Here is a 27,486-nt window from a genome sequence, read left to right on the forward strand (position 1 = left end):
GCCAGAAGGGGACATGAGAAGGCCTTGGCAGGCAGGATTAAGGAAAACCCCAAGGCGTTCATACAAGTATGTGAAGAGTAAGAAGATGAGATGCGAAAGGATAGGGCCTATCAAGTGCAGCAGTGGGAAAGCGTGTATGGATCCAGAAGAAATAGCAGAGGTACTTAATGAATACTTTATGTCAGTATTCACTACAGAAAAGGATCTAGGGGATTGTAGTGGGGACATGCAGCGGCCTGAAAAGCTTGAGCACGTAGATATTAGAAAAGAGGTGGTGCTGAAACTTTTGGAAAGCATCAAGTTAGATAAGTTGCCGGGACCGATGAAATGTACCCCAGGTTGCTGTGGGAGGCGAGGGAGGAGATTGCGGAGCCTCTGATGATGATCTTTGCGTCGTCGATGGAGACGGGAGAGGTTCCGGAAGATTGGAGGGTTGCGGATGTTGTTCCCTTATTCAAGAAGGGGAGTAGGGATAGCCCAGGGAATTATAGACCGGTAAGTCTTACCTGAGTGGTTGGTAAACTGATGAAGAAGATCCTGAGAGGCAGGATTTATGAACATTTGGAGAGGTATAATATGATTAGGAAGACTCAGCATGGCTTTGTCAAGGGCAGGTCCTGCCTTACGAGTCTGATTGAATTTTTTGAGGAGGTAACTAGTAACATCGATGAAGGGAGAGCAGTAGATGTAGTGTATATGGATTTCAGCAAGGCGTTTGATAAGGTACCCCATGCAAGGCTTATGGAGAAGGTGAGGAGACATGGGATCCAAGGGGACATTGCAGTGTGGATCCAGAACTGGCTGGCCCACAGAAGACAAAGAGTGGTTGTTGAAGGGTCGTATTCTGAGTGGAGGTTGGTGACCAGTGGTGTACCTCAGGGATCTGTACTGGGACCCTTGTGATTTTTATAAACGACCTGGATGAGGAAGTGGAGGGGTGGGTTAGTAAGTTTGCGGATGACACAAAGGTTGGGAGTGTTGTGGATAGTTTGGAGGGCTGTCAAGAGGTTACAGAGGGACATAGATAGGATGCAAAGTTGGGCTGAAAAGTGGCAGATGCAGTTCAACCCAGATAAGTGTGAAGTGGTTCATTTTGGTAGGTCAAATATGTTGGCGGAATATAGTCTTAATGGTAGGACTCTTGGCAGTGTGGAGGATCAGAGGGATCTTGGGGTCCGAGTCCATAGGACACTCAAAGCGGCTGCACAGGTTGACTCTGTGGATAAGAAGGCATATGGTGTATTGTCCTTCAATCGTGGAATTGAATTTAGGAGCCGAGAGGTATTGTTGCAGCTATATAGGTCCCTGGTCAGACCCCACTTGGAGTACTGTGCTCAGTTCTGGACACCTCACTACAGGAAGGACGTGGAAGCCATAGAGAGGGTACAGAGGAGATTTACAAGGATGCTGCCTGGAATGCAGAGCATGCCTTATGAAAGCAGGTTGAAGGAACTCGGCCTTTTCTCCTTGGAGAACAGAGGATGAGGGGGGGACCTGATTGAGGTGTATAAGATGATGCGAGGTATTGATCGGCTAGATAGTCAGAGGCTTTTCCCCAGGGCTGAAATGGTGGCCACAAGAGGACATAGGTTTAAGGTGCTGGGGAATAGATACAGAGGAGACGTTAGGGGTAAGTTTTTTACTCAGAGAGTGGTGAGTGTGCGGAATGGGCTGCCGGAAACGGTGGTGGATGCGGATACGATAGGGTCTTTCAAGAGACTGTTAGATAGGTATATGGAGCTGAATAAAATAGAGGTCTATGGGTAAGCCTAGTAATTTCTAGAACAGGGACATGTTCGGCACAGTTTTGTGGGCCGAAGGACCTGAATTGTGCCGTAGTTTTTCTATGTTTCTATGTTTCTATCAGGGTAGGATAACACGAGTAAACCTGATTTTATTGGCCCCCACAAGAACCTGACAAATGGAGTTGCATGTGGGAAGGTGTGAGGTTCTGTACATTGATGAAGAATCAAAGGCAGACTTATCTGGAAGGAGAAAGACTGTAGATTAGCCAAGTACAGAAGGATCTTGGTGTTTTTGCACATGAATAGCAACAAGTTAACAGGCAGATGCAGCAAGTGGTTTGGAAGGCAAATCCACGTTGGTCTTTATTGCAAGAAGACTGGAATTTAGAAATTGGGAATTATTGTTACAATTGTGCAGGATACTGGTGAGACCACACCCAAAGTACTGCACACAGTTTTGGTCCCTTTATTTAAAAAAGGATGTACTGGCATTGGAGGCAATCCAAAAGAGATTCACGAGGCTAATTCTGGCACTGAGAGAGTTGTTCTATCACGAACACTTAAAGAAATTCTTTGGAGTCAAGAACCTTTTTGAAACAAATAAGGATTCATGGGAGTAATGACAAGGTCAAGATGTCAAGATGTTTCCAACTAGTGGGGGAATCTTGAATGAAGGGACATAGTTACAAGATCGGAAGGTGGGGGTGGGCGTTATTTAAAAGTGAGCTGCACAGGAACAACTTCTCAGAGGGTGAGGAATCATTGGTGCTCTCAACTTCAAAAGGTTGTGGAGGCTAGACCAGTGGCTGTATTTAAAGAGGTGGGAGATACATTATTGAAAGATCAGAGAATTGAGGGCTATGGGGAACTGGCACAGAAGAGGAGATGAGGCCTGGCATAGATCATGCACAATCATATTGAATCGTGAAGGAGGCTTGAGGGGCCGAATGGCCTACTCTTGTTCCTACGTGCTTATTTTAGAATGGTGAGGAAGAAACAACTTGAGGAGCATTAAGATCAAACCTCCACAACCCTCCTGGATATAGAATTCCAAAGATTCACCATCCTACAGGTGAAGAAATTTCTTCTCAACTGTCCCATATGGCCAACCCCTTGTTCTGAGACAGTGACCCCTTGTTCTAGACACCCCAGTCAAGAGAAATAACATCCCCACATCAACCCTTTCAAGCTCTCTCTATCACGTACATCCTTACTTAGTGAAATAAGATCCGTACACAGTATTCCGGATGCGGTCTCATGAGGTCCCTAAGTAATTGGAGCAAAACGTATCTCTCTACCCCCGTACTCAAATCTTTGTGCAATAAAAGCCAGCACAGAGTTCATCTTCTTAATTGTTTGCTGTAATTACAGGTTAACTTTCAATGATTTGGGTACAAGATCCTTCTAAACACCAACACCTTTCAATCCACACCACATAAAAAATATTCAATGTTTCTACATTTTCTATTATGGTACATGACCTCATTTTTTTCCGTGTTCTCGCCTATTCACTTAATCTTTTGATATCTCTCCCAAGTCTCTCTGCAGCCTCCTCACAGCACACATTGTCACCGAGCTTTATATCATCAACTGGATATGTTACACTTACACCCTCATCCAAATCATTAACATACAAAGTGAACAACTTGGGTCTGAGCACCAAACCTGCAGCATCACACTAGTCACACATTTCCAACCCTTTTACCCTACACTCTGTTTCCTGTCTGATAACCAGTCCTCAATCAATGTCAATATCTTATCCCCAATACCATGCCTTCTAATTTTGTTTTGTAATCTTTTATGAGGAACCTAACTGAAGACCTTCTGAAAGTCCAAATACACTACCTCAACTTGTACCCCTTTTGCATATAAGCTTAAAAACACTGACAGATTTTTCAAATGTGTTTTCCTGTACATTTATCCATGTTGACTCTACTCGATCCCATTACTTTCTGACTGCCCTTTCACAACTTCTAACTGGACTATTTTACTTTATATTTACTATTTTTCTCATCTGTGGGAATGGTCTAGAACCACTGAATGTTGGAAGATGACAAGAGTATTGGCTATCTCCACAGAGACAAATAATTCTGCAGATGCTGGAATCTGGAGCAATACACAGAAAGTGCTGGAGGAACTCAGCAGGTCAGGCAGCATCCATGGAGGGGTAAAAAAAACAGTCAGCGTTTCAGGCCAAGACCCTTCATCAGGATGAAGTCCCGATGAAGGGTGTCGGCCCAAAACGCCGACTGTTGATTTCCCTCCATGGATGCTGCCTGACCTTCTGAGTTCCTCCAGCACTTTTTGTATGTTGGCCATCTCCACAGCCACCTCTTCAAAAACCCAAGGAAGCAGGTCATCCAGCCCAGCGGATTCGTCACCGAGTCCTAATAATTTCTCCAATTTACTTTTATACTAGTGCCAATTTCTTTAGCTCCTCATTCCCTCTAAACTTGTGGTCCTCTACTATACCTGGGGGTTTTCTGTGTGTTCTTCCATGAAGACAGCACAAAATGTTTCCTTATCAATTCCTTGGTCCTCCTTTGCTAAATTCAGAACTCTTGCCAAACCTCAGACTTGCTGCTTTTATTCTTAAAATGAAAATAGCAACATTATAAGCCTTTTCCTTTGATCTAATTTTACCTTCAACTTCTCTTGATGGCCATGGCTGGATCTCTTGCTCTTTTGAATTTTCATTGCCTTAAAGGGATATATAGATTACTTGCAAAGCAAAGATTAATTCTGTAAATGTTGGCCATTGCTGGTTTACTTACCATTAAACTATGTTGTTATAGCCTTTGTAATAGATGCACCTCAGAATGAATTGAAATGTTACATTAAGCATATTTAAAAGGAACAATGCTCACATTTGAAAACTTTCATTTATATGCCTTTTAAAATATATTGTATATCATAGGAGTTTTACAAATGTAATCAGACAAAAACTGAGGCAGAGCAAAAAATTTTAAGGAGTATTAAAAGAGGATGCAAAGCAAAGTATTTCAAGGAGGAAATTTTTGCCTCCAGGGTCCAAATGTCAGGAGCCACCATCACCAATTATAGTATGGGAAGACTGGGGTTACAACAGTCCAGAGTTGTAGGAAGGCAGCACTGGAGGAATGAAGGGCTGAGGCCATTATGGGACTTGAATGCAAGTGACAAAAATTACAAGTGAACTGGTGTGAAATAAAATTAACAGCTTTCAATCAAGCAAACAATGATGTCAAAAAAAAACTGAAGTACAAGTCTATTCTGTCCATAGTGAAAGAGAGGAGAAATTACAACTGGCTGAATGCTCTGCAGAGAACTCACCTATCCAGCAGTTAACATGATGAAACAAAATGTTTAAGAATGTAGCAATAGTGGATCCTAGCTGCCAAGAATATCAAATGTGTTGTATGCAATTCTGAGGCAGGTCAAATGCAACAGAAAGAAGCTTGTTTTAAGTCAGTAAACTGGCAGCATACACTTGAGCAAAATTCACTTTAAAGATATCTATTATACAGAATGTATCTAAAATTACAACTAGCAACAACATTCAATGACATTGCTCAAGTAGACATCAGGTCCATCATGAGGCACAATCTCCAGAAGGTAATTTGAGCTTGAACAAATCAAACTAAAAATTACTTCTTTTCATCTGAGAGCTTAAAACAAGGACAATATTGTGATTCAACTTCTTTATCTCCCTCTCTTTCATCAATAAAATAGGATCACATTGACTGCAATAGAAGTATTCTATTCCAACTGTAACATCTAATAAAAGAACCATAGCCAGATATCAACTTTATCTGCTGATTTGCAAAGATAATACACCGGCAGATCATTTGGTTGTGGGTCACCTTACTCATCCTTCTTTGGAAATCCATGGTCTTGTTCACCACAGCAGCTGCCACCCCCTCAAGTGAATTTGGAAATTGAATGTCCCAGTACACAACCAGAAAACCATTTCAGGTTTGTCTTCTGCTGTGTGCCGTACTTCCTGCCATCAGTCTCAATTTGCCCTTCTGACAATTTTTACATATTTCTTCTTGTGTCCTGATGATTTAAAGTATAGTAATTCTCAGATTAATGTTGCTTTTTTCAAATCAGTACCACACATTCTGATTCCAGGTGTTCCTCTTACTCACCAACCTTTCCACTGTGGAGAACCAGGATTCTCTCAAATACAATTTACTGATTTCAAAGACAATTACTGGATTCACTTTATAATTAGCAGCCTTCTACAAATGCTAATGACAACATAAAACCAAGAACATGAGCTATGTTGCAAAGGAAATGGGAAAGAGAGCAGAAACTCCCAAAGTAAACACCATAAATTGAGATTATAGTTACCAACACCAGTTATTTGGCAAAATGAAATGATTTGGTTTCAGGCAACCTGCAAAATGCCTAATGCAAGCAGTGCATCATCACAAGTACACTCAACATAACGGAAACTTAGAAGCAAGATTCTATGTTCAAAATGCAAACCAGAATTATGTTTGGTTATTCAGATATATTTGCTTGCAACAGTTCTGCCTTTAACCAGACTGCTTCCAGGTTTGCCATTTGAAGAGAGAATGCATAGACTCAGCTCAACTTCTTTAGAGTTTAAAAGAATGAAAGGACATATCATTTAAACTTGCAATATTCTCACTGAGCTTGATAGGCTGGATGGAATGAGCACGTTACCCCTAGTTACCCCAAGGCGTCTGCTTGATGATAAACTTGTCGTGGTGCACAGACGTAGTGGTCTTGTCCTATTCTTGCTCCCCTGACCTGGAACAGCTGGCAGTGAAGTTCCAACTGTTTTACCTTCCACAGGAGTTTTCCGCCATCTTCCTAACTGCAGTCTACATCTCGCCTCAGGCAGACATCTAGCTAGCACTTGAGGAACCAGGATCTGTAATCAATAAGAATGAAGCGGCGTACCCCGACACTTGTCACATCGTGGCAGGAGACCAGGGGACCAAACAAAGCCGCAACACTAGAGGGCCCAACACACTCAACCACTGCTATACTACTGTCAAGAATGCCTACTGCTCCATCCCTTGCCCACACTTTGGTAAATCCGACCACCTGGCTGTGCTTCTTCTGCCTGCTTACAGAGACTGAAGAGCACAGCACTGGTGAAGAGGACTACGAAGAGCTGGACAGCAGAGGCAGAGGAGAGAATTCGGGATCGCTTCGAGTCAGTGGACTGGACCACGTTCAAGAATTCATCAGTGGACCTAAATGAACAAACTACAGTTGTCACTGACTTTAAAAGGACGTGTGGACGAGTTTGTACCCACAAAAACATTCCAAGTCTTCCTAATCAGAATCGGAATCAGGTTTATTATCACTGACTTGTATGTCATAAAACTTGTTGTTTTTCAGCGGCAGTACAGTACAAAGACAAAAATTACTATAAATTACAAAATTAATAATTAGTGCATAAAAAGGAATAATGAAATAGTGTTCATGGGTTCACATACTGTTCAGAAATCTGATGGCGGAGGAGAAGAACTTGTTCCTAAACCACTGAGTGTGGGTCTTCAGGCTCCTGTACCTCCTCCCTGATGATAGTAATGAGAAGAGGGCACGTCCCGGATAGTGAGGGGCCTTAGTGATGGATGCCGTCTTTTTCAGGCACCACCTTTTGAAGATGTCCTCAATGGTGGGGAGGGCTGTGCCCATGATGGAGCTGGCTCAGTTCTCTTGCAATCTTGTGCATTGGAGCCTCCATACCAGGCTGTGATGCAACCAGTCAGAATGCTCTCCACCATACATCTAAAGAAATTTGCAAGAGTCTTTGGTGACACACCAAATCTCTTCTAACAAATCAGAGCTGCTGGCGTGCCTTCTTTGTGATTGCATCAATGTGTTGGGCCCAGGATAGAACCTCCAAGATGTTGATGCACAGGAACTTAAAGCTGCTCACCCTTTCCACTGCTGACCCCTCAATGAGGGCTGGTGTGTGTTCTCCTGACTTCCCCTTCCTGAGGTCCACAATCAATTCCTTGGTCTTGCTGATGTTGAGTGCGAGGTTGTTGTTACGACACCACTCAACCAGCCAATCTATCTCACTCCTGTACACCTCCTCATCACCATCTAAGATTCTACCAACAACAGTGATGTCATCAGTGAATTTTTAGATGGCATTTGAGCTGTGCTTAGCCACACAGTCATGAGTGTAGAGAGAGTAAAGGAGTGGGCTAAGCATGCATCCCTGAGGTGCACCTGTGTTGATTGTCAGCAAGGAGGAGATGTTATTACCAATCCGCCCTGACTGTGGTCTCCCGATAAGGAAGTTGAGGATCCAGTTGCAGAGCGAGATATAGAGGGCCAGATTTTGAATATTAGAGAGGATGGAGGTTAAGGAGGTTCAGCTTGTCACCAGACACTCTAACAAACTTCTACAGATGTACTGTTAAAAGTATCCTGACTGGTTGAATCATGGTCTGGAATGGCAAATTCAAATGCACAGAAATGTAAGAAGCTGCAGAGAGTAGTGGACTCTGCCCAATACATCATGGGCACGTCCCTCCCCACCATTGGTAGTATCTACAGGAGGCACTGCCTCAAGAAGGCAACATCTATCATCAAAGATCCCCACCATCCGGGCCATACCATCTTTTTGCAGCTACCATCGGGCTGGAGGTACAGAAGCCTCAAGTCCCACACCGGGTTCAAGAACAGCTACTTCCCTTCAACCATCCGGTTCTTGAACCAACTGGCAAAACCACTTGTGGATCTTTTCCAGCTTTTTGTTACAAATATAATTTCCTAGCTTTTCACTTGCTCCTGTGAATATGTTCAACTATAAAACAGTCAACAGGGACTTATCCTATAGAAAACGAGCTGTCATTTTCTTCTTTCTCAATAGATACAAAATGAAGTGGGAATCAAAAAAGCAATTTTACACCTTCACGGTTAACATTTAGACTTGGGTTACATTAAGTAGGTGCAACAAAGGTTTACAAATTTTAAGAGATGCAATCAGCTATGAAGCTGTTTAAGAGTAAGACCCTGGACAACAGCACTATTTACCTTGAGTTCAACACAAAATATTTTTTTTTCACTGTTGATTATTATTAGAATCATCCCTTGCTGTCAAATAGCTGTTGTACAAATGACCTGGAAACGATCACCAACTCCTTTAACAACAAGGAGTGTTGGCTTGCAAAGATCTGTAAAGAAGGGTAGTGGGACAAGAGGAATAAGAAAGACTTCATACCCTACCTTATTTAAGATTCATCCCCTCAACCCCCAACCAAGTAAATTTTACCCTTCTAAATTTATATTACACATGACAAATTAAACAGTTAGGTTTATGTACAAAACAATGGAAGTCGAAAAGCTTTACAAATACAAAATCATAACAGCAAGTGTGCAGGGACCAAGGTTCAACTTGTCATGGAGATTTGCAAAATATGGGTTTTAATACTATTTGAGTTGGTACTCTGTACCTGGGAAGAACACCAATTTTAATCAATGAAAGGTCAGCGACCCAAAACATCAACTCTTTCTCTCTTCAAAGTTGCTACATGACCTGCTGAGTTTCTCCTGCATTTCCTGCTTCTATATTATATACTGAAAAGTAAATCTCAATTCATGCCAAAAATTGTTTACTTTAAGACAAATAACTGACCTTTGTTTGAGGCAAACCCTCTGCGTGCAGGCATAAAAATGAAATATTTTCTGGTACCACTATTACATTAACTACTTGATTAACTACTTGACATATTCACAAATTTTGCATGAATTAAATATTTAATTAACTTTCCCTTTCGAACATGCATATCAAAACTTAAACAAAACTGGTTGCACTTTACCTTTTTTGCAAGAAAACAGCTCTAATCACATTTGTCCCCCCGTTCCTATATCCCTTCAACGCCTTTCAAGATCCTATTAAAAACGGATAAATTAATCTTTTACATACTGGAGATTGTCCCAAGATTAAATTAATTTTATGATTAAAAACTCTCCACGTGTAACACCACAGACCACATGCTTACATGAAAACAGAAAGAGATGGAAATACCTGTGGAGAGGGAAACAGAATTTACATTCTCTTTCTCCACAGATGCTACCTGATCTGTTGAGTTTTTATTTTAGATTTCTAGCATCCGTAGTTGTTGATTTTCATTTCCAGACCTTACGTTAATTATGTCTTAATTTACACAAGGAAAATTAGGCATGGTTTCTTTTGAGCCTGAAAGTTACAAATGTCCATTAATTATTCTCCAATGCACAATCCAGTTGACAATTCAATGCAATTATAATGGACTGGTCTGTGGTCAGCGAGGCAGTTTTTCCAAAAGGAGGTCAACTCTCTACCTGCACTGTTCTAGGAAGTACAGCTAAGGCTGTCTGTATACCCTGGTCAACAGATATCAATTGGTGTTAACTGGAGGACTAATGTTAACTTAAGTACTGCATCCTTGTTGTGTACAAATTGTGTTTATAAAGCAATTAATTGGTTGAATGAGACTTTTCTGTACCCAGAGGTTGTATATGGGTTCTATGGATTCGAGTTCTACATTTTTATTCTTAGCAACCTTGGGATTACAAGCAATGACTTCATCTGGATTTATTGATGAAGAGCCAAATCCTGAAAAGTTTTTTGATAATGGCCTTCAAGGATCCTGCCAAAATCAGAGATTTATTATGTCATTGACAGTTCACTGTTATATTCGATGTCAGCAGTGAACAACGTTAAAAGACATTTGATAAGGTCAGCAAGGCATTTGATAAGGCTTAGAGAAAGTAAGGAGGCATGGGATCCAAGGGGACATTGCAGTGTGGATCCAGAACTGGCTGGCCCACAGTAGGAAAAGAGTGGTTGTTGAAGGGTCGTATTCTGCATGGAGGACGGTGACCAGTGGTGTACCTCAGGGATCTGTTCTGGGACACTTACTGTTTGTGATTTTTATAAATGACCTGGATGAGGAAGTGGAGGGATGGGTTAGTATGTTTGCGGATGACACAAAGGTTGGATGTGTTGTGGATAGTATAAAGGGCTGTCAGAGGTTACAGAGGGACATAGATAGGATGCAAAGTTGGGCTGAGAAGTGGCAGATGCAGCTCAACCCAGATAAGTGTGAAGTGGTTCATTTTGATAGGTCAAATATTATGGCAGAATATAGTCTTAATGGTAGGACTCTTGGCAGTGTGGAGGATCAGAGGGATCTTGGGGTCCGAGTCCATAGGACGCTCAAAGCGGCTACGCAGGTTGACTCTGTGGTTAAGAAGGCATATGGTGTATTGTCCTTCAATCGTGGAATTGAATTTAGGAGCCGGGAGGTATTGTTACAGCTATATAGGTCCCTGGTCAGACCCCACTTGGAGTACTGTGCTCAGTTCTGGACACTTCACTACAGGAAGGATGTGAAAGCCATAAAAAGGGTACAGAGGAGATTTACAAGGATGCTGCCTGGAATGCGGAGCATGCCTTATGAAAGCAGGTTGAGGGAACTCGGCCTTTTCTCCTTGGAGCGACAGAGGATGAGAGGGGACCTGATAAAGGTATATAAGATGATGAGAGGCATTGATCGGGTGGATAATCAGAGGATTTTCCCCAGGGCTGAAATGGTGGCCACAAGAGGACATAGGTTTAAGGTGCTGGGGAGTAGGTATAGAGGAGATGTCAAGGGTAAGTTTTCTACTCAGAGAGTGGTGAGTGTGTGGAATGGGCTGCCGGCAACGGTGGTGGAGGCGGATACGATAGGGTCTTTTAAGAGACTGTTGGATAGGTACATGGAGATGAGAAAAATAGAGGGCTATGGGTAAGCCTAGTAATTTCTAGGGTAGGGACATGTTCGGCACAGCTTTGTGGGCCAAAGGCCCTGAATTGTGCTGTAGGTTTTTCTATGTTTCTATGTTTCTAAACCTACCAGATGATTTTTGAAAGTGTATGTAAGATGAGATATCTTTATTAGGCACATGTACATCAAAACACACAGTGAAATGCATCTTTTGCGTAGAGTGTTCTGGGGGCAGCCTGCAAGTGTCGCCACACTTCCAGCGCCAAACATAGCATGCCCACAACTTCCTAACCCATATGTCTTCGGAATGTGGAAGGAAACCAGAGCACCCAGAGGAAACCCACGCAGGCATGGGGAGAACGTACAAACTCCTTAGACAGTGGCTGGAATTGAACCCAGGTCACTGGCACTATAATAGCGTTACACTAACCGCCACACTACCGTGCCTGTCCCTGTGCAGTAGAATGGGGATTGAATGACAACAGAGAATGGAAGTCAGCTTGATTCACAGCAGACTGATTTTGTTTTGTAAAAAAGGACATTTAGATTCGTACATTGAAAATGGGAAGCCAGTTTAGACAGTAACACCAAGGCAGTATGCCAAAAAACAGTGCACACTAAAACAAGATTTGTTGGGGCTGGCAGACAGGTAGTAAGCTGCAGGCACAGAATGTGAAAGTTGGTGGACAGCAACAACAGCGTAAGCAACCACATCTGCAGCAACTGCCAGTGTCTTCAAGATCTTTACCACTATATTGGAGCTGGGATAGCACGACATACTCTGCAATGCATCAAGAAGGAATAAGTTTCCTGAATTGTTTGATCTAGGTAGTGATTGTACCTATTAGATCAGGTAATAGCCTGGGCACTGTTAAATGGCAAAGGATGTGCCTGAAAATCAGGCAGGTGTGAGGACCCAAAGTGTAGTAATGCAGGAATCTTAGTTGCCAATCTTGTCCAACGGTAGAAGGGACTGTGAATTTGAACAAATGTTGTAGTGTCCTCAGCCCCCTAATCTACTCCCTATATACTCACAACTGTGTGGCCAGATTCTGCTCTATTTCCATCTACAAGTCTGCGGCTGACACCACCATAGTGGGCTGAACTCAAATGACGATGAGTCAGAGCACAGGAAGGAGATAGAGAGTTTAGCGACATGGTGTCATGACAGCAATCTTTCCCTCAATATCAGCAAAACAAAAGAACCGGTCATTGACTTCAGGAAGGTGGGGTGGGGTGGGGGGGAGGTTGGGGGAGGTGTGCAGACGCTCCTGTTTATATCAAATGGTGCTGAAGTCAAGAGGTTGAGAGCTTCAAGTTCGCAGGAGTGAACATCACCAATAGCCTGTCCTGGTCCAACCATGTAGATGCCATGACCAAGAAAGCACATCAGCACCTCTACTTCCTCAGAAGGCTAATGAAATTCAGCATGTCCCTGTTGACATTCACCGATTTTTATAGGTACACCCTAGAAAGCATCCTATCTGGATGCATCACAACTTGGTATGGCAACTGGTCTACCGAAGACCGCAAGAAACTGCAGAGAGTCATGGACACAGCTCAGCACATCACGAAAACCAGCCTCCCCTTCATGGACTTTGTCTACACTTCTTGCTGCCTTGGTAAAGCAGCCAACATAATCAAGAACACCTTCTGCCACAGATATTCTCTCTTCTCCCCCCTCCCATCAGGCAGGAGATACAAAAGCCTTAAACCACATACCACCAGGCTCAAGGACAGCTTGTATCCTGCTGTTATAAGACTTGTATGGTAAGATGGACTCTTCACTTTACAATCTACCTTTTCATGGCCTTGAACCTTAATGAATACCAGCACTGCACTTTCTCTGTAACTATATACTATATTCTGCCTTCTGTTATTGCTTTTCCATTGTACTACCTCAATTCAATGTATTGATGTGATAAAATGATCTGTACGGATGCCATGCAAAACAAAGTTTTTCACTGAACCTCGGTACATGTGACAATAATAAACCAATTTAACGAGGGTAGACAGTCTGATAATGGCAACATGGTACAAGAGACTATTCAAAGAGGGACAGGGTAGAGGGAGTGAGAAGTAGAAGCAGAGATAGAGCTCTAGTTAGAGGATAGATACTGTTCTCTGCAGCCAAGCCCAAGAATACAAGCACAATGTTAACTGTCCAACACAAGGGTTAAGGGTAACTAGGAATGCAGATAAGACTTGACATAATAAAGGAGAAGGAAGGAAAGGTTTGGTGAAGAATTTAGGAGGTGAAGGTTTTGATGTAAAGCAACAGGTCAAGGGCAAAGCAAAGTAACAAGTTATAAATCATGAAGGGACAAAAATTTGGTAGATGTGAAAACAGAATGAATGAGGAAAAATTATTTTAAAAGATTTAAAGATATACCTCAACATATAAAGCATTTGCAACAATATCAATGAATAGCAAAGTTAAACTTGATTTAGTAGCTATTAAAAAGTTGCAGTTGCATGCTAACCAAAGTTGAGAAATTAAATTTCCCAGGCCACATAAAGTTCAGGAAGAACAGAGAAAATGGAAAACGGGCAGCAATGAGGAATGATTTATTCTACAAAGACAGCAAACAGAATCATGGAAGCAAAATATAACAAGAGTTAAAAATCATCGGTCAGAGTGATTTACATGACCCTAGTAGCAACAACAGAATTGGAGGAAGAATTAAATAAGGAAATAAGAAAAGCTTGCGGTAAATTAATTTTAAAAAAGAGACTTTAATCTTCACATTGTCTGGGCAAGTTAAATTTGAAAAGTTAATTTGGAGGAAGAGTTCATAAAGCAGACATGATAGTTTCCTGGACTATATTAACCTGGAAAATATTAGTTAATAGGCTTAGACCATATCTTGTGAACTAAGTTGGCAGTAAGGTGCAGAATTTGTATGTAGTTTTGCAGATATAGAACTTCAAAACCAGAGCCTTAATCAAACCCAATTATGTAGTTATGAGAAACAAATTGATCAAGATTGGGGAATTGGATTAAAAGGCTTTGGCAGTACATAACAATGGCAAACATTTAAAGTTATATTTTAAAATTAGTAATAAGTGTACTTTTCAACAAGAAATAAAATGTTAATGAGAAAAAATGATCCAATTGTGGCCAACACAAGAGAGTAAGTGAAAATTAAAAGAGGAAGCTTACGATATCACTGAAGAAAAGTAACAAGCCCAAATATAAAGAAACTTCAATAATTGATCAAAGATTAATATAAGGGGAAGAATATAAACTATGGGGAAATTAATAGGGAACAAAATAGTAAAAACTTCTACAACAATGTGAAAAAAGTGCCAGTAAAATGTATACCCTATAGACAGTAAAGAGTGTGGAAGTGGTCAAGTATTTTGTTTCATTCTTCACTACAGAAGACAATAAATTTAATTAAAATGGAAAGGAACCAAGGATTTTATGGCAGTGAAGAACTTAATTAGATCACAAAAGAGAAAGTATTAGAGAAGCTACAGGGACTAAAAACCAAACAAATTCTCTGTACTTAAGGGAACTAACTGCAGACTTGATGGATATTGACTGCTGTCTTTCCAAAATTCTCTAGAGTCTGAAACAGTTCCAGCAGGGAGGTGGAAATGACTTGGAATCCAATCTGCATCTTTACTACAATTCTGAAAGAGTACAAGGTGAGAGCTTCCTAGGGATAACCCATCTACAGTTGCTTTGTCAATAATTTTCCCTTTGTTGACAGGACATGAGTGTTGTATCTGCTGTATTCAGGTCCACTCAGAAGTCATGAATTAATTTTTAAAAACCTGATAGTATGTTACAGTTAGGCCTGGACTACACCCGGCCTGGTTCTATCAAGTGGCAGGAAACATTTGTAATATACAAGTAATAATCATTCTGGACAAGAGAAAGTACAGACATTTTCTAAATCTTCAACAGAAGTGACATTGCTATGTTCTTCATCATCAACTTCATGGAGATCACCAAAGACCAGAAGCTTCACTAGATGTACCATAGTAATACAGTGACAGCAAAAGCAGGACAGAGGATAATGGAGAATTATTCAGAATTAACAATTCAACTCTTTACCTAGACCACTTTTTATGTAGCTCAAATCAGGAGCACAAGTGTTAAAATATAGTTTGGAGACAATCCTTGCTCCAGTTTTCTGCTGGCAGATCATCACAAGGATCAGTGTGACCCCTTGGGTACTAATGTCAATTCATGGGTTAGAAAGTGAATAGTTTTTCCCACATACCTCCAAAATCCTCAGATGAAACCTTGACGCTATGGTCCTTACAGCATTTGGGGCAATACCCCTTGTCTGGAAATGTTTCTAGAGAAACTAGTTCAATGTACAGATGTTTATCCTGGGCTGTTAAGGCCAGATCATCAGCACGTAAGCAGACAGAACTCTGTGACTGGGAAGTCAACTGAGAAGTTGTTGAAGAGGGCTGATGTGAAGGCTTTTATTGATTGCAAACAGGAAACTTTCTTTTCCCCAAGATAAACACAGATCAATTGCTAATCGTTGAGTTAATGAGCTGCAAAATATTACTGCAACATTACAGCCTTCTGGACTCATTCAACTCAGCAACTTCAATTAATCAGCATTTCAGATTTCCAGTATTCACTCTAGTCACAATCCTTTCTCATGCAGTTAAAGATTCTGATTCCACCATTAACACCTCCTGCACATTGACCCTGTTGTCCCCATTACTTTCTACTTTCACCTTGTACTATCTCCCCTTTTGTTATTTAATCTCCCCTGCCTTCCAATCATAGACCTACCCTCTTGTACTCTCCTCCCCACTTTCCTTTGCATTTTTGAATAAGCGTTCTATTTCCAGCTCCGATGAAAAATCATTGATACAAAATATTAATGCTGTTTCGCTCTCCATACAGCATGCGTAACTTGCTGCATTTTCAGATTTCCAACATATAATAATTTTATTTTGTAATATTGCAACAGATGATCACCAAGTTTTAACACCATTCATTCCTGCCTTGTGACCTTTCTGAAACCCAACCTTGATGCAGAAGCCCGTGACAAGACCTTCTTAAAGAAGGTGAGCAAAAAACAAACTGCGGAGGAACTTCATGGGTCAAGCAGCATCTGTGGAAGGAAATGGGCAGTTGACGTTTCAGGTCAAGACCCTTAATCTTCCAGAGTGTTGCCACTTCAGGAACCACCGTGCTCGCTGAAGAACCATGCTCAATTTGCTTAAAAACTAATCTTCAATTGACAGCAAATGTCTTGTATATTGCTAACTTTTGTTTTGGATGTTTGAGAGCTTTTTAGTCAGCCAATACTTTCCCTAATGTCTAGGACTCTTCAATAGTCCTGGATTTATTTGCTGACAGTACATTGGCAACCTCATTCTATGTATGGGAGGAGGTACAAGCCATCTATAGCTCGGCATGCTTCTGGAAGACACTCTGGTCTTTGAACCATTTAGCAGCTCAGTGATGATGCTGGGCTGTTGCTGAGATGGTCTCTTGGCCGCTCCAGGAGTTCACACACCGTGTTTCAGCTGAACAAATCAGAGATCTAAGAAAAACATTTCACTTTCTAACCCATGAATTGACACAAGTGCCTAAGGGGCCCTTATGTTGATGCACTGACAGAATATTGGAGCAATGGTGATCCTGATTTGAGTCACATTAAAGGTGAACTGGGTCAAGAGTTGAATCACTCATTCTGGAGTAGCTCTTGGCTTGAGCATGTTTCAACAGTCTCTCACTATCTCCAAAGCTGGACTTCATCAAGCAAATCAATATGGGAATTGCTATGTTCAGTTCTTTTGTTTCTTGGTGTTCCTCGATAAGCTGCTTGCTTTCCAAAATACAAGATGCATGCTTTCCTGAAACTCTGAATCGGAACTTTTATGGCTGTAAACATTGGAAATCATGCAAAGCAACCAGTTTTCTGGCAAAAGCAGGATCTGGCTGATTTTAATCTAACTAATTTTGCTCCAATGCAGATAAGAACTTGAGGCTTGGATGATTTTAGGAATGAAGAAACTTGGAGCAAGTTATTTGGGAGAATGTTATTTCATTTTCTGCCGCTAACTGTGGTACAGAAATAAGTCCAAATTTCCATCATTGATAGAGACACAAGAGACTGCAGATACTGGAATCTAGAGCAACACACAAAGCACTGGGGGAGCTCAGCAGGTCAGGCAGCATCTATGGAGGGAAATGGGCAGTTGATGTTCTGGGTTGAGACCCTTCATCACAACTAAAAGACGGGGAGATAGCCAGTATAAAAAGGTGGAGGGAAGAGGTGGAGGGAAAGGGTGGAGCAAGAGCTGGCGGGCGATAGGTGGATTCAGGTGAGGGAGGGGTGTGATAGGCAGATGGGGGAGGGGAGATGGGGAATAGTTCCTAAAGCTGGGAGGTTGACAGGTGGAAGAGACAAAGGGCTGAAAATGATGCAATCTGATAGGAGAGGTGGGTGGAGCAATGGAATAAAGGGCGGGAGGTGGGGAAGGCAGATGGAGAGGTGGTAGAGGGGAAAGAGATAGGATGATGGTGGCCAGGCAGATCAGGAGGAGAGAGAAAAGGGACAGAGGGGGAGCAGTTTACCAGTAGTTGGTGAATTCAGTATTAATGCTGTCAAGTTGCAGACTTCCCATGTAGAACATGAAATGCTGTTTCTCTAGTTTGCATTTAGCCCCATCCTGGCAGTAGAGGAGGCAAAGGGCAGACATGTCAGTGTGGGAATGGGGAGATTTAAAATGGCTGACAAATGGGAGCCATGGTGGACGGAGCACAAGTGCCCAGTGAAGTGATCGCCCAGTCTGTGTCCAGTCTCACTGATGTTGAGGAGGCCACAATGGGAGCACTGGATCCAATAAATAACACCAGGGGATTTGCATGTGAAAAACTGCTTCACCTGGAAGGGCTGTTTAGGGCCCTGAATAGTGGTGAGGGAGGAAATATCAGGACAGGTATTATACCTCTTGCAGTTAAAGGGGATAGTGCTGGGGGGAGGGGGGGGGGGAGAGAGAGAGTCAGAGGGAGAGTTGGGGGGAGAGGGGAATGGATGAGCAGACCAGCGAGTCACGGAGAGTGATCCCTACAGAAAGGGGCGAGGAGGGGAAGATGTGGTTGGCTGGTTGGTGGTAGGATCATGGTGGAGTTGGCGAAAATTGCAAAAACAATATGTTGGATGTGCAGGCTGGTAGGGTGATAGGTGAGGACTAGGGGAACTCTGTCTCTGTTCTGCTTCAGGGGGATGGGATGGGGTAGGAGCAGATCTGCAGGAAATAGCGGAGATGCAGGTGAGGGCGCCATCAATAGCATGGGGGAGGGGGTTGGTGGAAAATCAATCCGATTTTCTGGAGGACACTCGGATGTCCAGGAGTAGGCGGCCTCATCTCAAGAATAGATGTGGTGGAGACAGAGGAACTAAGAAAAAGAAATGGCATCCTTACAAGTGACAGGAGGAGGTGTAGTCAAGGTAGCTGTGGGAGTCAGTGGGTTTGTAATAGATGTCGGTGCATAATCTGTCTCCTGAGATGGAGACAAAGAGATCAAGGAGAGAGGTGTTGGAGAAGGACCGAGTGAATTTAAGGGCAGGGTGGTATCCATCATTGATAGCGTGACAACAATATTTATCAAAAAAAGTGCCCTGTACACCCAATTACCAGTTTCTTCAAGAATGCTTCCTCTACTCTCAGATTTGTGCCACCAAGAACAAGAGCAGCAATGTTAATTTATAACATTTCCTTCCCAGCACAACCACAATCCCCAAAAAGAAACCCATTATCATGACACGCATACTGCATGTTGCTTCTTCGTTACCATATTTTCAACCACAACTGTGGAAGCATCATTAGTACAAGGAGAAACCCCATCACTATCTGTTCAGGGTGACAGGATAGGAACACAGTCAAGAGCAGATTATCCAACCTGTTGTATGTTTTCTTCCATTCAATCAATTCAATAGTTGATCTACAACTATTAGCCCTTGCTTCTGTAACCTTAAATAGATTTGCCTAACTAGAAAAGAAAACTATAAACACTGCTTTGTAATTTTCAATTAACCTTACCATCAACATTTTGAGGGAGAGTGTGTCATGTTTCTACTTCTGTTCATACAAAGAAGTAATTTAAAAATCACACCCTTGATTTAGAGTCTCATGACAGAGGAAATAGTTTCTGTCTAACTATTCCAACAAATCCATTTAGTTTTTATATCATCCTGGGGAATTGGCATTGCAGCCTCTCAAAGGCAAATATATTCTACAAGAATTTATCCTTGCAGAGGTTAAGTCCTCATAAATCAATACAGTACTCCAGATGGGGTCTGAGAGCCGTGGAAAGAATAAGCAAGAAATGCACAAAGCAATAAAGTAAAAGAAAATATTTTTTATGTAAATGACACTATAAACTATAATGATGAATATTTGGCATTAAACTGAAAAAAGATTGTATTGTCCTGGGTTCTAAATGAGCAATACCTACAAATATGTGGAAAGAGTCCTATTTAATAAAACCATGGTCCAAATTTTAAGATATATTCCATGTGGCTCAGATGTCATTTCCCAGCACAAGTTTCAAGAGGTTCAGGTCAAAATGCCTGTTCACTGGAATTTAAATGATCACACTCCATCAGGCAAAACAAATTTCCTGCAGTTCTCTGGCAATTATGCTGGATAATCAGTATTATGAACCTGCTCCAGTTTAAACAGTACGAACAGCGACTCCATTCGGTTCAATGGAAAGAAATAGCTATAAGGGGCCTGCTAAGTACAACATAGTCAGCAAAAATTCAAGTTGTTGGTTAAAATATTTTCAGCTATTCTTATCTACATATTTAAAAAAAAATTAATTTCTTAACTTTTTGAATGCTTCTACATATTAGGATCATTGAGAAGCAAAGTACAGACAGTTAGCTAAGCCAGTGTGATGAATAAGCCAGTTCACATTTTGCAACTTTATGGATGAAACTTTTCTGGCTCTGCCACACACTGGAAGTTTATGTCCAAACACAGGGCCTCACCGACAAGGATCGGGACAGCTCCTTCAAGGAAGCTCATGCTGGGAAATCCACAAAAGACAAGAAAGTTCTTAGTGAGTAGATGGGGAGCATGGGCAACTCACTGGGCCCCAAGGTCAACATTATTTTCTGGAGGGACTTAACCAAGTTTTGACTATCATTTGTAACCCTATTGCTCAGAAGGTAATAGATCACTTAGTACTGATTAATGGCAGGTACCATTGATGGCTACCTTTTCACTGAAATAAATTATCACAAATCAGGAGCAAAATACTGCAAATACAGAAAACCTGAGAAATGCTCAAAATCAGGCATCAGCTGTGGAGCAAGAAAGAGTGTTAATGTTTCAGGTCGACGACTTTATAATCAGATGAAAGGATGAGTATTTCCAACATTTCTCATTTTAATCACAATTCTGCACATTGAAACCTCCTTCACACTATGACCACAAGGTGGAGCTTGGCTGCCAAGTTTTAAATGGGATATCTGAGAACTCATTCTTAAAAATGTTGTAGGCTGGAGTTTACAAGATTACTGGCTTGTTTCCACTGCTATTTTTTCCCCAAAAAGCTAGCTCTCGTTCAGGTTTAAAGCGATAGGTCACAAAGTTAAGAAGCCCTTATACTCCAGCTGCCCTTTTCCAACCATTAATAGTTCACCTAGGTTCAAGATCCAGACAGTTGCATAACCAGGGAAAGCTCAAAGTTGTACAAGAGGTTACATTGGGATTTTCATAAATACTATTTGCTGAGTGGCATGCAAGAACAGTGTAGCTACTATAGCTCTAGCATTCTTGACACAAAAGTCTAACTAAAGCACAAGGAATACTTGGGAAGCCCAAATTGCTCAGAAACATCTCTAATCATTGGGAAAGGCAACAACTCATATCAAAGGATTAGGACCAAACTGCTTGGCACTAACAATGACACGGTAACAAAAGAAGTGACAACGTATAAGACAAGAGCAAAAAAAGCAAGAATAGCATTGGTAATGTGGTGTTGGGATTGATTTCAGAAGAAAGACCCTGCAAACATTAAAGATTTTGAAATCAATTTACTGAGGAAGGGAGTCAGAGGAAGAAGAATAAGAGTTTACATGCAGCAGAGATATGGAGTTTATGGAGGGTGCAGCTTAAGTTGGTGATGGCAGCATTGAGGAAAAAAAACAAATTCATCACAGATGCACAGAGCAGAGGAGGAGGCCATCCCTCCCAGTATCTACTCCATTTCTTTGACAAAGATATACAAGTTAGTTTACTGACTTTTATCTATAGTCTTACATATTTCTTTTAAAATACATATCCTCTTCTTTATACAACTGAATGTACCTAACTATCCTTCAGATGGTGCAGCAAGGTATGCTAAATCATAACTTGAGATACACAAAGGTATACATTCTATAAGAACTGAGACTGAACATTGTTGTCAGCAGAACCCTGCTGTGAAATCAGAACAGAGATTTTTGACAAGTTTGGAACAGGCCTCTAATTTATGAAATTAGCAACAATTACAGATCCTTAACATTTGCTGAACATTTACATGAAATATGAAAGATTTTAGTGAAGTTATAATGGACAAAATCATAAAGCATGCGCTTAATTGAGGAATGAAGTTAGTCAAAATCTCCAAATTACAAATAAAAAATGGATCAGAGAGAAGCTAAGGGTTTTAAGTGTCCCGGTAAAATTCACCAATGGCTTTTGTGCAGTTACCAAAAAGTGTGAAGTATTAGTCATAGAGACATACACCACAGAAACAGGCCTTCGGCCCACAGAGTCCACGCTATCAACCACCCATTTACAATAATCCTACATTAATCTTATTTTTTTATTCTCCTTGCTTTCCGCATCAATTCTCTCTGGGTTGTATCACTCACCTACATACTAGGTGCAATTTACAGCAGCCAATTAACTTAGTAACTTGTATGGCTTTGGGACATGGAAGGAAATTGGAGCATCTGGAGGAAGCCCACCGGTCACAGGGAAAAGGTACAAACTCCACATAGACAGCACTGACTTTAGCATTGAACCCAGGTCACTGGCGCTGTGAGGCAACTGCTCTACTAGCTGTGCCATTGTGTTGGTCTGTATTTCAAAGGAGCTGGAATACAAAGGGAAGGATTTTATCCTAGCTTTTCAGAGCCAATAAATTCTCAAATCTAAAGAAAGATGGAAAGTATAAAAGATAGCTGAAAACTGCACTATTTTGAATATTGTCAAAAAATACCATTTACACATTAACATATTTAATAGTTTGCTTTTGTAACTTTATTTTTTTGACTTGATTGTTCCCATTAGATTGATTATTTCTGAGACATAAAACACACTGTCCCAATACAGCACAGATGCAGCAACAGGAGCAAATCAGTCAGCACGTTTGCACTGTCATTCAGATAGTTCATACTCAAACTGCACCTTAATCTCATTAACCCATCTTAGCTCCATATTGCTTGATAAAAAAAGCATAAATTCCACAGGATTTTAAACTGAGGATGTGAGGCCTCCCTGAAGAATATAAAATATGGGACAGGTAAATCCAAATTTTGCCTTCAGTATAAGGCAGAGGATACAAATGGAAAGTAGTTAAGAATTTAAAATTCAGCAGCAATAGTGTTTACATAAAGAGCAACAAAGGTATGAAATAATTTGTTACCAAATTTAGATTTAGACACTTGGATTGAACAAAGTACAGCTGGCCACTGTGATGGGAGAGTTGGAGTGATGAGAGAGTTGGAGGAATTTCAGTCCTCCATATGGACTTTTCTCTTCCCTTAATGTTCTTGTACAATTACATTTCAGTGCATTTCTTTACAGAGTGACAAACTGGCAAGCCATCTGATTGAATGCACCTCATCACGGGATCATTTAAAATAGAGGACAGGCTTTTTCTAGAAAAGTGTTAATATTTTTACACCAAATGAGCCATCATTCTTTGAAAATTAGTGGCAGGATCCACAAAAGATACTTACTGTTCTTTTCCTTGAGGTTCCGGTTAGACAAGGCAATAGAAGAGATCCTGACACCTAAAGCAGAAGATATTATTAGAGAAGTTAAGGACACAGAAAAAAGACCATCAATGCGAACTTCCTTACAATCACATGAAACCTTGGGTAAATCAAGCAATTGTTTGCACATGCATCATATGACATCATTATGAACAGTTTACCATCATTTTCTTCATAAAGCGACCGAGTTTAGAGAATATCATCACAATGGATGCTGAACTAATCAAAATCTATGTTAATGTATCCCTGTGAATAACCTTCTGGGTGTTAATCCACAACAGATTTGGGATCCATTTCTGAGTGCTTACTTGTGTTCATTAATGGTTCACTTAGATGTACAAAACAAATAGACGTAAGCACAGTGGAGTTATAATTTTTTTTCTCATTTTTACATTTTGTCCTGAAATATGAATGCAGTCAATTAGTTCTGGTGCTTATTAGAACAGAAATAAGACAGCTCTATAGATGAATTGATCTGTATGAACGGTATGCAAGACAAGTTTTTCACTGTACCTAATAATAAACCAATACCATGGAACCATTTTCTCCTACATTTTATTGCATAAAATGAGAGATATATAACTTTAGTCCAAGTACATATTCAGTATCTGTCCTTCACACACTCCTTTAGCTTTGTCATGATCCCAAAATGTGATCTACAAAACATGAATTAATCTGGTTTCAAAAGCTTCATCACAACAGCAAAATGCTAACACTACCAACACTCCAGGTTTTGATAGACCCTTCCAAATCTTGGAAACAAGGGAGAAATTATTCATACCATTGAAAATAACGAAGGATGGCACAAAGATTATCTGCCAGCATAGCGACTTCAACACTTCATATTACAATCCAGAGGAATATATGCAGATACAAGTTATTTCAAAATATACCAAGGATTATTTGCAGTTAACTTTTACCAATTAGTTCCCTTAATAACTTGAGCTTTTAAATCTAATTAGTCTTTATCTAAATTAGTCAATACAACCCTAATTTGTGCAAAGTTAGATATCCAGAATTTCTCATAATATTCAAGTTTACACTATTTCCAAACAGATGCAAGGAAAAAGACAAATAGTTACCTGATAGTTGCCTTGACTGGGAGTTGATCTTTGGTTTCTAGTTGATGGAAGGCGGGTGTTCAGCGAGTCCTCTGATGAATTCACATTACTGTACAAGATCATTGTTGTCCCAGGCGCCCTGAATTCTCCACTAGGATAGAATACACTTCCAGAAACATCCCTTCCACTGGCCTGTATTGAGCCAGAGCTTACGTGTCTCGTCGGCGTTACAACGGATGTATTTGTGCACTCCATTTCTTTTGACGTATTTGGTTCAGAAACTCTTGGATGGTGCTTCAGCTCTGAACTCATTGATGCAAGCTCCTCCTCCCTTGCATACTCATCAACATCTCCAGTTTCCATGGCAATGGAAAAGCACCCACTTTCCATATGACAGGAGTTCCTAAATGCATGATCCCCTCTGTTTTTTGGGGACTGCTCACTGCCTGCTAGTGAGTATACATCACGAATCTGGAGAGAGCTGACAGCAGGGTCTCCTGCATTTCTTGTAACCTTTGAATCAGATACACAGCTGGACATACTTCTTGAGAAAGGAGGCTCAGAACTGAGCTTCCGTGGACATTCTGCAATGGTTGAATTAAACTGTTTAGGCCATCCACCAATTGACTTAGCAGTTGCTGTCTGTACTCTACTTACTTCAGTCTGAACATAAACAGGGCTATAATTCTTTGCACTGGTTGTATATATGGGGTTGGTAGGACTATGAAGATTCAATGGTCTCGATCCAGGAGTCATTTTCTCACAAAAAGTAATTGCAGGGTTTTTAGAGACAGGTTGTCTTTGGCCAGAGACATGTTGTAATTCCATTTCCGAAATGGTTCGCCCAGTTGGCCTGGATGCAAGATTGGAAACTTCACACCTGTGGCCATCTTTCTGGTGAGACAACCCTTGTCTACTTGCAGAATGAGTGGAAGTAAACACACCAGTTACCATTACATTTCTGCATGGCGATGTTAAAATAGTTTGCTGGCACTGAGATGGAGAGACAAGGCTTGTATTTTTCACAGGTGCCTCAGATTTTCCCACCATACCATTACCTGCTGACCCTTGCGTTGACGGTGCATCATCCAAGCTGTATTTCGTAGAATTCAATTTCCTTCTTTTATTCCCAATCCAAGTCTGCAAAACAGGTGTAATTGCGCAAATTTTTATAAATTTAACATTTAATCAATTAAGAATATATTTAAGTGAAAAGTTTTAAACTCAATGGAACTTGCTGAAAATAACATGGAGAGAAAGTAACAAAATGAACAAGTTATATTATTGATTTTTTTATCTACTTTTGTTTTAAAACAAGTTCAATACAAGTTTCATTTTCAAGACCACCTTTACTTGTACAATTACTTCTCATTTGGTTTAAATGCTTACAGCATTTGATACCAGAACTTTACTGAAAGTACACATTTAACTAGGGTCTAGTTTCTGCAAGTTTCAATTTGTACTTACTGCAGTAAAGCTTGCAGATGATCAAGGGTAACCTACATATATGCATGTCCAATATTAAGGGCCAACTGAAATTACATTGCTGAGAAGATGCACACTTTAGGATATCCTGGTGCTTTGCAAGAACATATGAAATAATCAAGATCTGATGCAAAGGAGTTTAACCTTCTACCACCTTTCTCCTTTGGGTTATTTATTTCCTTCCAAAGACAAAATTGAAGGAGGTTGTCATAATATAAACAACACATGGACAGGGAAAGAAGTGGACTTGCCCTGTTAAATTGGATCTTACAATTGCAATTTATTGAAATATTAACTACATACAGTTTTAATAATGAACTTTAAAGTTATGCTGTCAGAATGATTTAAAACTGTATTCCTGAATGAATTTTAAATTAACTGTGGAAAATATGTGCCTTACTAACAACTCACTTGGCATCAACAATCTGAATGCAGATCTGTTATGCTTTAGAGTAATCAACTAGAATCATAAAGTCATGCAGCATGGCCCACCACATCAATGCTGATCATCAAATACCTATCTCTACTTATCCCATTTTTCCAACACTTAGCCTCAAGGCCTTCAAGATCTTGGTGATTCAAGTGCTTGGCTAGATTCTTCTTAAATGTTATGAGAGTCTCTGTCTCCATCACCCTCTCCAATATTACATTCCAGATTCACCCTCTGGGTGAAAAAGTTCTTCATTAGGTCCCCTCTAAACTTCCTACCCCTTACCTTAAATCTATGCTCTCTGGTTTTAGACACCTCTGGTATGGGGAAAGTTTCCTACCATCTAACCTATCCATGTTCTATTTTTGTGTCAATTTTTATGTCATCTGTGAACTTGCTAATAATAAAACTAATGCTCGGATGACAGTTAATAATGAACTAGATAATTAAAATGTTAGTTTCTTTTTAAACAATGCTACCAAATCATACCAGAAATATCAACAATCACATTACTTAAGAGCAAAATAGTATTCATGTTGGAAATATGAAATAAAAAGACTTAACATTTGATGTTAACAACAGTTCATTGACTTAAAATGTTGACATTGTTCTTCTCTTCAGATGTGTGATCTGCTGAATTCTTCCATGATCTTCTGTATAGTTTTCATTTCACTGCACATAGTGACACCACTTGAATATTACAACATCAAATTTAAATTAAAATTGCACAATAGCACTAGAATCATTTGATCACAAATCAAACACCTCATTAGTGAGGAATGCACTCTTGTAGGTCCTCTCCCTCTTTTCCTGAATAACCTATCTGGGAAAAAAAACATCAAATTTCCTTCAGCACTCCAAGTGCATATGCAACATTTTTAAATTAAAAAACAAAGTGCTGGGTTTCTACAGACGATCAGAAGAGCTATACTAAGACACCATTAGTTCTGCATTTCCAATATTATATTTGGCTTCAAACATTCATGATTATTCACCCACCCCCACCTTCAAGGCATAAACTTTAAACATCTTGGATAGGAAGAAATC

At 40.5% G+C, this 27,486-nt stretch overlaps 1 protein-coding gene across 3 annotated transcripts in view; it reads right to left on the reverse strand.

The window, feature by feature from the left end:
• hdx (highly divergent homeobox) overlaps positions 1 to 27,486 on the reverse strand; it is a 102,609-nt gene that overhangs the window by 30,891 nt on the left and 44,232 nt on the right. For all 3 annotated transcript variants that reach the window (XM_052021784.1, XM_052021783.1, XM_052021782.1), the window contains 2 exons: positions 24,546 to 25,664; positions 23,428 to 23,481 (listed from right to left, as the gene is read on the reverse strand). In XM_052021784.1, the coding sequence (XP_051877744.1) occupies positions 23,428 to 23,481; positions 24,546 to 25,664 (1,173 nt within the window). The remainder of the gene's footprint in view (positions 1 to 23,427; positions 23,482 to 24,545; positions 25,665 to 27,486) is intronic.

Source organism: Pristis pectinata, chromosome 8 (assembly GCF_009764475.1).
Source record: "Pristis pectinata isolate sPriPec2 chromosome 8, sPriPec2.1.pri, whole genome shotgun sequence".
Taxonomy (NCBI): domain Eukaryota; kingdom Metazoa; phylum Chordata; class Chondrichthyes; order Rhinopristiformes; family Pristidae; genus Pristis; species Pristis pectinata.